At 36.3% G+C, this 16,119-nt stretch overlaps 1 protein-coding gene across 1 annotated transcript in view; it reads left to right on the top strand.

The window, feature by feature from the left end:
- The window catches only part of FGD3 (FYVE, RhoGEF and PH domain containing 3), a 212,711-nt gene that overhangs the window by 88,773 nt on the left and 107,819 nt on the right, over positions 1–16,119 (top strand). Inside the window, exon 2 of the mRNA XM_074197689.1 lies at positions 13,508–13,696. Coding sequence (XP_074053790.1) covers positions 13,508–13,696 — 189 coding nt within the window. The remainder of the gene's footprint in view (positions 1–13,507; positions 13,697–16,119) is intronic.

The raw sequence follows: 16,119 nt of genomic DNA, 5'->3' as shown, positions 1-16,119 counted from the left end.
TACTTTTTTTTTAATTTATTTATTTGAGGCAATGGGGTTAAGAGTGACTTGCTCAAGGTCACACAGCTAGGCAATTATTAAGTGTCTGAGGTCAGATTTGAACTCAGGTCCTCCTGACTCCAGGGCCACTGGAGTAGCTCTATCCACGGTGCTATCCAGGTGCCCCCACAATATTACTCTTAATCTTAAGTAACTATAATGTACCAGATCTTATCTGGCGAAGTCTATCCAGTTTTGGGCATCACATTTTAGGAGGGCCAACGATATGATTTTATAATCTTTAGTCTTGTTGTCTTTCAGTTTTTCTCTTTCCAGATTGAAGATATCTCATCTCTTGAGCCTGTTCCCATGTAGCTTCCACCCTTGTGCCCTAATTCCCTTAATTATTTTATTTTCAGCTTCATTACATCTATCATGTGACTTAGAGACCAGAGCTGTACAGAGGGTTCCAAGGGCAACTGGGCCAGGGCTTTGTATAAAGAGAGATTGTTATCTGATTGGTTTCTTGTTTCTTTTCTAGAGATGTCCAGCTGTCTTTTTTGCCTAGGAGCACAACAGGCCAATATCTTAGGAACTAATCCATAGTAAGGTCTACATTCCATCTTGGGACCAAGTGGGATTAATTGGCACCTCAGATCTTTTCAGAATTCTTATTTGCTGTTATTTTCCCTAAACTTCATAAGATTAATGCATGAATATTCTTATTCCCATAAATATTTGTCTTAAGAGGTATAGACTGATTCTGTTCATTGTGAATATTTTAATTGAGAGTCCCAGGCACATTATTATTGGCATGTAGAAGAATGATTACCATTGACACTTGACCTTTTCTATATAGTATTCCAGTGAATATACTCATCTTTTCCAAATGCATTAAATCCTTCAGGCAATATTTACTGAGCACTCTCTTTGGATCCACCTGTACAAAGCACTGGGGAGAGGCAGACATATAAGATGTCTATAAAATGGGCATAATCTGCTTTGTTGACCTCAGAGGATTGTGGGGAAAGTCAAATGAGATAATGTAAAAGAAAGTGCTTTTTTACTGTAGAGCAAAATACTTCGTATATTATATTTTATCATAATTAAAAGTATTATTTACATCCTGATGATGATGCTTGTCTTTTTTAGAAGAAGACCATGATATCAGGGAGATGATGCCATGACATGCAAGTGAATTGGATTTAAGTGGGGGGGGGGGGGCTGTGCTAAGTCACCAGCCTCACTTTCTCCTCTGGAATCATTTAGGTACAGTGACCAGATATGAATCAGACAACTAGAGACGGCCCTGGATATGAGGTAATCAGGGTTAAATGACTTGCCCAAGGACACATAGCTAGTAAGAGTTAAGGTTCTGAGGCTAGATTTGGACTTAGGTCCTACTGACTCCAGGGCTGGTGCTCTATCCACTTTACCACCTAGCTGTTCGTTGTATTTACATTTTACTTTTCTGCTTATAAACGAAATGACTTGGTGTATGAGATCTCATTTTTCCTCATAATCACTATGCTCAGAGAGGTGTGGGGACAGCCATGAATGTCAGAGTTGAGATGGTCACTCAGGCTTTTCTTGTCTCCAAGCTTAGTGTTCTTTCTGTTAAATAGGCAGTGATATAAGGTGGAAAAGACACTGCTATAGTAGAAGGAAGACCTGGGTCCTAGCTCCCCCATTTAAACTATTTGTGATCTCTGCCAGATTTTACTATGAGGTTCACTTTATTCCTTTGTAAAATGGAGGGGGTGAAAATGCGCTGCTTACCTCAAGTGGATCTTCAGTAGATTCAATGGGAATGTATTTTGAAAGTACTTCTTAAACTTGAAAATACTGAATGTTAGGAATTATGGTACTCATAATCATTATGATGATGGTGATAATGACATGGTCCCTGACTTTACAGAGGATTAAAATAGGCACATATGAAACATCAGAAAGCAAAATAGTTTATATTGAGGGTATCAATAATGGAGGGAGTAGTTAGTTGGAGCAGTGGATAGAGTGCCAGATCTGGAGTCAGGAGGACTTACTGAGTTTAGATATGACCTTAGTCACTTATAGTTGTTCTACCCTGAGCAAGTCACTTAATTCTGTTTGCCTCAGTTTTCCCATCTGTAACATGAGGAGGAAATGGCCAATCATTCCACTATCTTTGCTAAGAAAACCTCAAGGAGACAGATGTGACTGAAATGATGACTGAAATGATTCAACAACAACAATGTTGGAGAAATAGAGTGGTGTAACTGGAAGGTCTTTGATCTGAAATTAGGAGGCTGGGTTAGCATTTTTTCCTGCTGCCAAATAATTGTCACCCTGGGCAAGACATTTAACTTCTTTGGGTCATCACCTGATAGTGTTAACATTGTGTGGAACAAACAGCAAATAAGACAGTTCATAAGAAGGTGCTCAAAGGTCTGGAATATTACTCAGGGAAGATTTCATGGAGAAATTGGGACTTGACCTTGATCTGGGTAGATCATGCACTAGACCTTAGAGAAGGGAAGGGGAAAAGGATGAACAGAGGCAAGAATTTCAATATGATATGGAAATGGAGAGTTTTATTTGCAAAATAATGAAGTCAGATTATGGTTTGTCTAGAATGCTGAACTGATGATTATAAATTTGATCCTATAGAGAATCATTGAAAGTTTTTGAATAAATGAATAACCTTAAGAAAGCAGTATTTTAGCATGATTAGTCTTTTAATTTGTACAGGATGGATTATCAGTGAGGGCAGGGAAGGAGACTGAAGGCACGGAGACCAGGTAATGAATGAGACCCAGAACAAGGGTGATTACTGTGGAAATAAAAAGATTTTGGGAGGAGTGTGTTTATAAGAAGTAGCATTTTAGTTTATGTTGCATTTGAAGTACTGATGGTGTATTGTAGTAGTTAGAGTTGTGAGATTAGAGTTTTGGTGAGATGTTAGGGCTAGAGATATAAATTTGGGAGTTGTTTGTATAGAGGTGTATTAGCCAAAGTAATAGAAGCACATGAATTTGCCAAGGGAGAGAATTAGAGAAAAGAGCAAAGACCAAAGACTTAAATAGTAAGGGGATGTGAGGGGGAAGAGTAGATAAAAGAGAGAAGATTAATCAGAGGCAGGAAAAGAATCAGAACAATGCAATGGAAGTCAAAGTAAAAGAAGAGATATTTATGAAAGGCTATCTTAAACCTTTTGAGATTAACCTCTTGGAAGACCACAGAAGCCTCCACAGAATATCCCTTATTCCCTCTGTCTTAAACAAAATCCTGGGCTAAATGGATTATGGGTATGACATAGTGTAGCACAGATTGGCACGTTCCAGGAATCTATGGTTATATATGGGCTGTGTGTGTGTATGTGTGTCTGTGTGTATGTGTGTATGTGTGTGTGTCTTTCTGTCTGTCTGTGTGTGCACATTCAACATTTATCCCTCCAGACCACTGACTCTCCTGAAACCCTACCCTGGATGAAGTCATACACTTGACTTTAGAGTCACCACTCTGGAACCAGGCTGTTCAAATTGGTGATTCAACCAGCACAAATATTTATGGTTCACTCTGTCTAGCCTCCTAAGTCTTCAGAATATGCTTCACATCCTTTCCAACTCTCCAGGCCAACTTCTTTGCTGCTCTTTGCATCTTCTCCTTCCCCTTCCTCTTCCCCTCTTGCCCCCAGAATAGATCAGTACTGCCTTGCTTCTGAAGAATCAGGCCCATTGGCTTAACTTTATACTCTGCCTATTTTAACTCCCCTTTGACTATCCTCACCATTCTAGTGACTTCCAAAAGCAAAATACCCATTTATGTTATTTTCTCTTATTACATTGCAAATTCCTTGCACCCAGGAATTAGTTTGTTTTTATATTACTGCTCCTGGCACAGTGCTTGGCACATTACAAGTACTAAATTCTGTTCATCCTTTCATTCAGTGGGTCATGAATTGTCCTGACTTTTTCCTTCATTTTACATAGCTTAATCAATTTATTACATCACAGTGATTAGATTCTATCATTTCATAAATTTCAAGAGTTTTTAACATTTTAGGTTTTTGCAAAGTATGAAGTTCTTTTTTTTTTAGGTTTTTTTTTTTTGCAAGGCAAATGGGGTTAAGTGGCTTGCCCAAGGCCACACAGCTAGGTAATTATTAAGTGTCTGAGACCAGATTTGAACCCAGGTACTCCTGACTCCAAGGCTGGTGCTTTATCCACTACGCCACCTAGCCGCCCCCTGAAGTTCTTTTTTTTAGGAAGAATGTGTCCCAAGAATTTTTGGTTGAGATTTACCTATTAAAATCAATTCACTTTATGTAAGAAATATAATGTTTGAACCACAGTGTTGGAAAGCTACATTGGACATTGCTAAAAGACAGAAACTTCTCTGAGTCAGGTATCACCTGCAAGACCACCTTTCTTGATCCCTTCCAGAGAGCTGGAAGAACATTCTCTTCCTAACTTCTCTCCCAGATGTCTGTTTACACCACTTTTGTTTACTTTTGATTTTGCATTATAGATAAATACTTGACCCTTGAATTGAACTGAAATGTATCTGGGGAGGTGGAAATATAGTGATAGATTTAGTGGAGAGATCTCAAGACTGGCACTCAAGTCTTAGCCCCAGTTTTAGCTCCGGTACCACCACCAATTCTTTATGTATCCTTGAACGGACCTCTTCCCTTGTCTATGCCTCAGTTTTTTTTCTCTGTACAATGAAACAGTTGGGCTAGATGATTTCTAAGGCCTGGTCTTGATAAACTAGAAAGAACATGCAGAGACTGAGGGCCTGTCATCTGAGGATGATCCCTGTCAAGTCCCAAGAAGCTCATCAATTTTAGTTTATGCACTTAGGGGATGAGAAATTGGAACCATGGCACCCTACGTCTACTATTTCATAAAGTGTGATTGAGAGTTGTCTGGTAGAGGGAATACACCAGCATGGCTAAAAGAAGAGACCTTTTGAAGCATCAAATCTTGTTTGAAGAAATTCAGTTATTCCTTTAATTTCTTTTCCTTTGGAAAATGATTCCAGGTTCTATCTTTTCCTCATAGCATTTATTTTTTAAACCTTTATTTTTGTTGTTAGAAAAGGTTCAGCCTTCTTTTCTTTTTCTTTTTCTTTTTCTTTTTTTTTTTTTTTAGGTTTTTGCAAGGCAAATGGGGTTAAGTGGCTTGCCCAAGGCCACACAGCTAGGTAGTTATTAAGTGTCTGAGGCTGGATTTGAACTCAGGTACTCCTGACTCCAGGCTTGGTGCTCTATTCACTCCGCCACCTAGCTCTAGTTGCCATTTCTGAAAGGAATTGTTAGGTCACAAGATCAAAGAATCACAGATTTAGAGCTGGAATTGAACTTAAGGTTGAGTCAAACATTCTCATCTTAGAGACAAGTAAACTAAGGCTCAGAAAGACTAATGAACTTGTCTAGGTTAAACACCTAATGTCAGGGCAGACTTTGAACTCAGTTCTTCCTGACTCAAAGTCCACTTATGCCTTGCCTTGTTCAACCATTTCCTTTTTTTTAAAGTTTATTTTTCTTGTCTTCATATCTTCCATTTCTCATGATCTTTTATTTCAAAGCAAGATATGATGAGAGATTTAGTGGAAAGTGTTTGCCTCAATGTTCATTAAGACAATACATATGAAGTTGACTGCTGATTAGCATCTGTGAGTTCAATTTACCTGTCCTTGAAAAAAAGACTGAGAACTAAGCAGATCTCTTTTTGTTAGGTACAAAGTACTCCAGTTGATCTGAAGGACTTCTAGAAACTACCTCTCTCTGAAGTGCCTCCCTGAGTTTATTGTTATAGCCAAGTAGTTAGACCTGGTAGGAAAAGTGGCTTAAAGTGACTCAATTCAAGACAAAGGTTTCCATGCAGTAAATTGTCTGTTAAATTTTAAACTACTAGAAAAACATTTTAGATAAAAAAAATAAATGTTACTTTAGGTTAATGGAGAGCTCTAAAGCACCAGTGTGGCCAGGAATATATACAGTAATTTTTCCATGACCCCGGTCTCCACCTTCCCAAGTAATGTTTTCAGACCAAGCAAATGAAGCTTGTCGAAGGCTCACGTAATCACCCAGAAATGCAAATGCGCTGTCATTTTGTGACCTGTATTGCGAAAATTAGAAAGAGGAAGTTATGCTTTGCTGTTGTATGAAGTTAAAATAAGAAGGGAAGATGTGAACCTATATAGAAAACTTGTAAGTGATATTTTTCTTTATTTGATCTTAATGACATTTAAAGCAATAGTGTATATTTTCTTTAAAAGTATTCTTTATGTTGACTTCAGAGTTAAAGACTTTACGTGACACCATAGTTGCTTCCATGGCAGGAAGCCCTGAAATGTTTTATAGCAGAATGGTGGTTGTGAATATGAGGGTGTGCTTAATGTGTTCAGTTGTAATTATGTGTCACATATCATATTTGATGACAGCTTGTCACCAGCTAAACTAGAGATTTCCTAAGACTATGAAATCTTTTTTAAAATAAATTAAAAGCATATTAACTTAAATGATTACTTCCTTGAGGTTGTTTAATGTGTTTTGTCTCTTCACTGCCAATAATTTAGCCACATAAGAAGAAATTGTAGGGGAATAATATGCTTTTTTTAGAATCTCATAATAGGGGTATATTCAGAGATTTGTATTTGACTGAAGGGACTGAAGAATTTGCTGACAGACTAGTGTAGAAGGCACCAAATGATGATATGGAAACCTAGGTTCTAATCCAGGATTGGCCATTGGCTGTGTGATTCAGAGCAAATTATTTGACTCTCTGGGCTTTAGTTTCAGTTCAGTTCAATAGTATTTTAAGCATCTACTATGTGCTTTATACAGTAATAGGTCCTAGAATTACAAAGATAAAAACTTTAAAAAAAACAATCTCCTACCCTCAAAGGACTTACAGTCTACTAGGGAGAAATAACATATCCCTAGATAAGTCAAGACAAAATATATATAAAGTAGTTTTGGGAGAGGGGAATTACTAACTACAGGAGAAACTGATAAAGTCCTTCTTGTCTAGAAAGTTGTGTTTTGAACCAAGCCTTTAATGAAAAGTTAGTTGTTCCAGGAGGCTTCTTCTCCTATCAGCTCTATGAAGTGGATAGCATCAAAATTATTCCCATTTTGCAAAAGAAGAAACTGAATCCCAGAGATAAATGAATTACTCTTGGTAGGAATTGTGTTTCCTGATTCTTACTCCAATTCTGTAAAGACAAATGCAAAGGACAAAGTAAGATTATTTATAAATTTTTTAAAAATTAATTTTCCTTACTTTAACACTATATTTAAAATTTTTTTGAATTCCAATTTTCTCTTCCTTCATCTGGTCCCTCCTTCAGCCATTAGGAAGACAAGTAATATGATATAATATATGTGAAGCCATGCAAAATATTTACATATTAAAAAGTAAGGCAATTTAAAAATTAAGATAAAAAAATAAAATAAAAATAAAAGTTAAGATAAAATTGCCTCGACCATTTAATTTCTTGGGCTTTTGCAAGGGGTAGGGGAAAAAAACACATGGCTGGGTTTGGAAAATGAGACATAGGTTGTCACCTACCATGGGACAGAAAGAGAAACCACAAAGGAAACTGAGTGGCAGCTCCATATACTGAAGGACAACTCAAGGAATCCAGGGTTCTTATCATTCTCTCTGCAACCTCTTCCCATTTCTTCTCACCACATTTCATGCCAGAACCAGTGAGCATTTTAAATTCTGACCACTATATCATATTGTCCTTCTTTTACCTCAGTTCATTAAGGTCAAGGGTAATATAAAATAGGGTTAAACAAAAGAATTCCCAAAGCTGGATGAGTTCTAAAAAAAAGGTAACAAATTCTTAAAGGAACAGGTTGGACCTTGGGCTTGCAGGACAACCATACAGAGTAAAGGAAATGAATGGTCATTTCACAGAAACATTGGATAAACGGTCAGAAAGGACTGCTGTCTGAGTTCCAACAATGCAGGATGATAAATGCAGAGTGGTTTTTGTTTGAATTCTGGTCTATGAAAGCCTCTCAACTTAAAGAGACTTGATACTCACTCTTAGTAAATTTAAAGATGCATAAGCCTTGGACAGTTCTAAAAGATTTTGAACCCTTCATTCCTCTAGGGAGTTTAGATACAGAGCTTTGTCATTACTTGGCTTATACTAATTACTGAATTAAGAATTTTTCCAAATATAATAATTTCTTCTTTAGCCTGTCAAAGTTAAATGATTTTTCAAAATCATCAGTTATAAATGGTTCCTTATAACTAAAATATGTCAAATGTGTTGTTCTAAAGATGCCAAATTAGAGCCCATTTAGTTCAACCCACTCATTATGCAGAAGAGAAAAATTGAGGACCTTACCTAAAGTTACAAAGTGAATTAATTATAAAATGTAGACTAGAAGAGGATTTTTTTCACAGTGAGAATATGTTATTTTCTAATATGCTGAGAGAAAAGATAAAGTATATATGTAATCCACATCTTGGACCACTACAAGATTTTTTTGTTGACTGTCTTTGAAGCAAATAGAGACTGGCAGTGTCAGGCAGGCGGCTGGAGGCTGGTGGGCAGACTGGTCAGCTTGTGGGAGATGCAGGCATAGGAAGTGGTTTGTCCTTGGTCCTGTGGTGAAGTTCTGCTTTATATAACCTTAATAGATTCTTTGTTAGATTCTACTTGAAACATAAAATTTATAAAGCTTAATGTATCTTTTAAAGATTGTAGTAGCTTTATTACTTTAGAATAGTTAATATATATATATATATATATACACACACATATATACAAACACTAGAATATACATATTGACATATTCACAGTTTTGATTCTACACAGGGTAGAATTTGTTTTCTTTTAAAAAAAAATTCAAAATTCCAGGAAGAGCTAGAGGGGACCTTGGAGATCACCTAATCCAGCCAGATCGTTTTGCTATTGAGGAAATTGAGGGTACCTTAAATTTCAACATTCTCATTAAATTGAAATGAGCTTTTCAGGGAGAGAGTTTTTTGGTTTTTCTTTCTCCCACTCATTCAGGACATTTGAGGACTGACTCACTTTCTTCCATCTAAGTATCCATTCTCTTTTCAGCAGAAAGGGGTCTTAGACCTTTTAGATCAATCTCCTTATTTTACAAATGAGAAAATTTAGGCCTAGAGAGATTAAGAAATTCATCCAAGATCATAAAGTGAATTAGTAGCAGAGTTCAAGATATTATCACAAGCTTCCTGACTCTCAATCCAGTGTTCAATCAATTAAATTCACTAAATATATTAACAACCTATTGTGAAGAGCTTTGTTCTTTGTCCTAGGGGAAAATTTTTGAATAAGACATGATCTCTACCATTAATTTGCTTATATCCTAACTTAGAGAGAATAGCAAGACAGTAGATAGAGGGAAAAACTTTGGTGATAGGAAGACCTGAGTTCAAATTTTGCCACAGACATGATGTCTCACCCTAGGCAAATCACTTAACCTCCTTCCTTTTCTGTAGAAGGGGAGCAGGAAAACATGTAGTACCTACCTCATAAGATTATCACAATATGACTACTATGGAAATATGTTTAACATGATTACAAAAGCATAATTTATAATTGATTACTTGCTGTCCTGAGGAGAGGGGAGGGAAAAGAGGAAGGAAAATGTAAAACTCAGAATCTTACCAAAATCTATCTTTACATGTAAATGGAAAAAATAAAATAAAAGAAAAAAAAGATTTTCAAAAAAATAAAAGATCAAGATCAAGAAAAAGTGTTTCCCAAAACTTAAAAGTACTTTGTCCAACCAGTTATGTGGTATACACATAATTTGTATATAAAGTAGGATATACTACATGAGATCTGAGGAAAGGAAGATTGTTTCTTATTAAGGGAACTGGGAAAAACTTCATACTGAAGATAGAACTTGATGTGGATCCCAAAGGAGGATCAGTTTATCAGCAAATAGAGATAAGGGAAAGGCATTCTAGGGAAAAAAATACACATAAAGATAGAAAATTTTAAAAGCCTAGGATTGGGGCAGAACATAGATTAACCCATTTTGGCTAGAATATAGGATTCATAGAAATAATGGGTAGCATCAGAAGGTGGAAGACATTCTGGCAAAGGAGTCTGAATTTTAATTTATAAGGAAAAAAACATTGAAAATTCATGAAAAGGGGCAGCTAGGTGGCACAGTGGATGGAGCACTGGCCCTGGAGTCAGGAGTGCCTGAATCCAAATCCGGCCTCAGACTCTTAATAATTACCTAGTTGTGTGGCCTTAGGCAAGCCACTTAACCCCATTGCCTTGCAAAAACTCAAAAAAAAATGCATGAAAAGAGAGGAAACCTGAGCACTATAAATGCAATATTATTGGGCAGTGGCATGAAGAATGCTTTGGAAGGGGTGGCTGACAGGCCTTCTCTCTTTATTATTCTCCCTTGATGATCTTATCTGCTTTCATGGGTTCACATACCTCTACAAAGATGGCTATCTATTCTACCTATTCAACCCTCATCTCTTTCCTGAACTCAAATCTTGCACTACCATTTATCTACTGGATATCTTCTGTCCTGTTAGCAGTTCAAATGCATCTCAATAAATAAGATCTCCAAAATGAAACTCCTCTTCTATCCAAAGTCTGTCTCTCCTTCGCATTTCTCTATTTTAGCTGAAGATACCGTTATTCTTTTTACTCAGCTTCCCAATCTTAGAGTCATATTTCCCTTTCATCTCTCATAAAGAATCAGAAATAATGATGCTATGATTGGAAGTTATATAGTCTGGTAGATTCTGTCACCACAATATTCCTCCATCTGTTCCCTTCTTGTCATTCATATAATGTCTGTTCTAGTTGAGGTTCTTATTATCTCTCACCTGAAATACTGTTATGCCTTCCTAATAGGTCTTCCTGCTTCCAGGCTCCTGGCTCCTCCCTCTTCAGTCCATCTTTCACACTACTGCCAGATCAATAGTCTCAAAATTTTACCCTATCAATATCCTATTGAGAAATCTGAAGTAGCTCTTTGTTACCTCTAGAATAAAATTCAGTCTTCAGCTTCTTATCTAAAACACTCTACTATCTTCCATTGAGCTTTCCATGGTTACTTTATATTTTACCTCTTCACATTATACACTTCACATACACATACATAGATAAGCTGACTTCTCTTCTGTTTGCCATTGTTACTATTCTCTGCTCTGCCTCTTAATGCCTTTGTCTGAAATGCACTCAGTCCTTTCTACTTATTAGAATTTAAATATTACTTTTAAAATACAATTATTGCCTCCTATAGAAGGCCTTTTCTGATTCCACTAAATATTAATTCTCATATTGAAATAGATTTGTTTATATTTATCCATGTTCATGTAACCTTCCCAGTAGAATGTAGGTTTCTCGCGGGCAGGGATGATTTCATTTTTGTCTTTTGCCTTGAGGGCCCAGCCTTAATGCTTTACATAATGCCTTACACATTCCTCACATATATTTAGTCTTTCTGAATTCTCTGTACAGTAGTTTAAGAATATTGATTTTTACAGTCCTCTCAAGATTGTTGTTTAGGTCAGCAACAATAAAATTGTGTTAAACTACTCAATGACATGGATAGGCAGAGCAGTTTGTTATGAAGTAGTCAAGCAATAGTTATTAAATACCTGTACTGATGGGGCGGCTAGGTGGCGCAGTGGATAAAGCACCGGATTCGGGAGTACCTGGGTTCAAATCCGGTCTCAGACACTTCATAATTACCTAGTGGCCTTGGGCAAGCCACTTAACCCCATTTGCCTTGCAAAAACCTAAAAAAAGCCCAAAAACAAATACCTGTACTGATGCTGGGGAAACAAATACCATAAATGAAACACTTCCATTTTGCAGAGTTTGCATTCATGTGGAAGTTGGCTGGTTCTTTTATTTCCAATGTGCAATCATGTCCTTATCATGTTGTTGCTTTCTCTACAACAGAAGACCATGTGGTATAACATAAAGAGTCTTGGACTGGGACAAGGTATCTGTTCTAGTCCCAGATCAATTGGTATTTCACTGTGAATCCTTGGTCATGTCCTTTGTCTCCTAGCTTCATCATCTGAGCTATGTAACATTAAATCATTTTGAAGTCCTATCCAAAGAAGGAAAAGTTAGGATTGAAGCCATTAGCTCTATTCTAATCAGTCTGGGAAAGCTTCCTAAAAGAAGTTGGGTATTTAGGAGTCATTTTCATGGTGATAGTCTAGTTTGGTGGGAAAGCATTGGGAAATGATTTCAGTAACCAAAAAGTAAACTTTTCTACACCCATGTTTCTTTTGGGGGCAGCATGTTAAAATGCATCCAAGTTTCATGGGATAATATTATATTACAGAAGCTTATTGAAACCAGATTTAGGTTTGTGTAAAACATTTATTATGCTAGGAAGAATGAAATGATAATTACAAAAGTGCCCCAAGAACCATTATAAATTTGCAAAATCCACATAAAGATAATTTATTATATATAGCAACTGTATCATTCTTACAGTGATTATTTGCTATGAATGAGTGACTCAATTGCTTAATAAAATTTCTTGTTCTATATATCTTTTAATCAGGGACATGCAAAGTTCCATTCCTCAGAAGATGACATCGATTTCATTTTATTAAGCAAGAAGTGCAAGATAATGGTTTTACTCCCTGTTCGTTAGGGAAATGACTAATCCTTATGTAGACCTGGAAATCTTTGTAGCCTCTAGCTGTATCTAAAGAAAGATCTCTAAATTACCATTTTTTCCCTACTTGTTTTTTTAAACCGAAATAGTAGCCTGTTTCCAAACAGCTTTTCCCAGTAGCTGGTGTGCTTGTCCAGTTTGGTTTTCAAGGCAACCTGATTGATCCACTGTATGGGCTAGTTTTTTCAAAAATATAGAAACTTTACATTTGACCCAACCTGTGGATTGATTTCTTAAACTGAGAATACTTATGCTATAATATTATGATAAAAAAGTTGGAAGAAATTTCCAGATTTTTTCAGTGATAATGGTCATGAGATCATGAGTCCTCCAGTTGGAAGAACCTTGGAGTTCATTCTAAATCAATTAGAGCAGAGTCAGCTGGTTTGCTCAAGATCATGTAGGTAATAAGTAGCAATGGCAAGATTTTCACCTAGGTCTTCTAAACTGTGCTTTCCATGCTTGGCCCTCTGGACTGCTTAATGGAATCACTTGTGTCATGTTGCAAAGATCTTGACTCCTGATCTGAGCTCTGCTGGAGCTCAGGTTTTCACCTCTGTAAATTAGAGAGTGCCTAAATGACCCTCTACAAACCTTACAACTTATGTGACCACTGGCAAGATTCTCTTTCTCTTTTGACCCAGTTTCCTCCTCTGTAAAATGAAAGAATGAAACTAGATATTCTCTAAGCTCTTTTAAATTGTCTATGAACCTTACAACAAATATTCCATATAGAGTTTAAAAATTAAGTCTAATTTTATTTGCATATATTTAAATGAAGTTGGTTTCTGAGAGAGGAGGAGGGTAGTTGAGAAGGGAAAGGAAATGTATCTTCATTCTGTTTCTTTCTTCTTCCCACTTCAGATCGTTCTTTGGTCTCTGTTCCTAGTCCTGCTCCAGTTCCAGGTGAAAACCATTCTGACTCACCACCAGCACCAGAGGCAGAAAGCCAGTTGCAAAACTTCAGTCCTTTACAATGTACCCTGCAACAGGGGAAAAGACCTCAAATCAAGTGTCCAGCTGCCAAAACACATCCTCTGAAAAAACCCCGAGGCAAGTGTTTGGGTGTCTTTTTCCATATAATTTTTCTTCCAAATTAATTTGACTTTTGAAGATCTAGTTGTTTAATTGTGAAGTACAAAGTCAATCTGACTTCCAACTTTATCATAATTGAGCAAGCTGTTTTCAGGCCCTTATACTTGTTTTATGTTGAGTCCTTGCTTATGAGGAAACAAAATTGCTTTTTCAACTTAGACCATCTTGCTCCTCTCTGGATCTCAGTTTTTCCATCTGAAAAATGAGGAGGTTGCACTAGATAACTTTTGGAATTTCTTTCCAATTTTGTGTTTACTATAATTAAAATATTTAGGAAGAGAGACAATGGGAATAGATAAATGATCTTATCAGACTCAAGTAATTTATTAAATCCTCTTGCTGCTTCTTTAAACAGGATTTTTTTAAGTATGTCATTAGATAGGATTTCTTATTCAGTGGTCCATTTATAGGATGGTTTAGGACAGGATATTACATATTTTGACGTAGAAATGAGAGTAGCCCTGTTTTCTCAGCTCTAGATGAGTTAGCACTCACTGAAGTGGCTTTTTTTTTCTCATATTTTTTCACAAAAGCCATTAAATTATAAAAATTTTAGAGCTGGGACTAACAATCAGAACTGTCCAAAAGTGGAATGAATTGCTTTCTAAAGCAGTGAACTCCATATAAAAATAGTTGACTTCATATTGTCTTAAGTTTTATAACACACTATACTATATATTATCTCATTTCCTCTTTACAACAGTCCTTTGTGGTAGATACTGCAAGTATTATTCCTACTTTATGGCATAAAGAAACTAAGTCTCAGAGAGGTTAATTGTCTTGCCCAGGGCATACTGCTATAATAAGTGCTGGAGCTGAAGTTTGAACTCAGGTCTTTCCTAACTCCAGGTACAAGAGTGATGGTCTTTCTGCAAACCTGATGTGCCTCTCTGTCTCCCTTTAGACAGAGAAGTCAAATAGAGTTGTATGCTCACCAGTTAAGGATATCATAGAAGAGATTCTTATACTGTAGAAGAGAGTATACTAGATCAGCTCCAAGGTCCCTTTAATCACTAAACTCTGTTTCCATCCTGGCATCAACAACTTTAGGATCTCAACAAGTCACTTCACTCAGTTTCCTCATCTGTTTATTTAATGAGGATAATATTAAATGTTATTTGCACTAATTTCTCAGGGTTGTAGTGAGAGTTAAAAGAGATCATGTATTAAAATGCTTTGTAGCCATTTTTTTAAGCTGTGATTTTACTGTTACACAGAACTCCTGTTGAAGAAACTCCTATTAGTGCAGAATTGGTGCCTACTTTGACAATCATTTTTTCAGGACAACTTAGGAAAAATGATTTGCTTTGTAGTGGGAAGCCATTTTTATTGCTAGAAGCCTTTTTTTCCTAATGATGATATTATTTATGTTAGCTCATATTTCTATTTCACTTTATAATTTTAAATTTCTTTTTTATAAAAGTCCCTGGAGACAAATAGTATGAATTTTTTTAGGGTTTTTTTTTTCCCTTTGCAAAGCAATGGGGTTAAGTCACACTGCTAGGTAATAAGTGTCTGAAGTCAGATTTAAACTCAGGTCCTCCTGACTCCAGAGTCAGTGCTCAATAGAGCACTGCACCACCTAACTGCCCCAGTAGTATGAATTTTTATCAGTCTTTGTACCTTCAGGGTTTAAAATTTTACTTAGTCTGAAATAATTTCCTCAACCATACCTCCCCAATACATACACATATACACATAAATATATACATGGACACAAATGGATCTTCTTTTTAAAATAGAAAAATGAGAATACATCTCAGCCATCTTTTATTTCAGAAAATCACAAAGCCTTGGATACTAACTCTGCTGTACTTAAATGGAGTAAAGGGGTTTTGTTATTAAGTTGTTTTTAGTTATGTCTGATTCTCTGTGACCTATTTGGAATTTTCTTGGCAGAGATACTGGCATGGTTTGTCATTTCCTTCTCTAGTTCATTTTACAGATGAGGAAACTGAGCCAAAAAAGGATTAAATGATTTGCGCAGGATCACATAGCTCACACAGCTAGTGTCTGAGGCCAGATTTGAACTCAGGAAGATGAGCCTTCCTGATTCCAGGCCTAGCACTCTATCCACTGCATCACCTAGTTGCCTAAAGTAGTATTGACAGTTTAATTATATGCATTTCTTTAAACTAATTGATGGATCACAGGTAGGTTATAAGCCTGTTTTATATTTCAGAAGTATTTGTCATAATATTCCTATTAGTAATTTTTAATACAGAAAATTTTATTGTCATATCTAATTATAGAAATTTCCATTAAGCATCTGTTATGAAAGACATTTTATAGAATATGGATTTTCTCTGCCAAACTTTTAAGTATTTCCTACAAGCAGTCTGTACCCTCTATATAACCTCTATATGACCACTCTGACCATC

This window comes from Macrotis lagotis, chromosome 8 (genome assembly GCF_037893015.1).
Source record: "Macrotis lagotis isolate mMagLag1 chromosome 8, bilby.v1.9.chrom.fasta, whole genome shotgun sequence".
Taxonomy (NCBI): Eukaryota; Metazoa; Chordata; class Mammalia; order Peramelemorphia; family Peramelidae; genus Macrotis; species Macrotis lagotis.
Note: the sequence above shows the minus strand (reverse complement) of the source record. Positions and strands in the feature narration are given on the sequence as shown.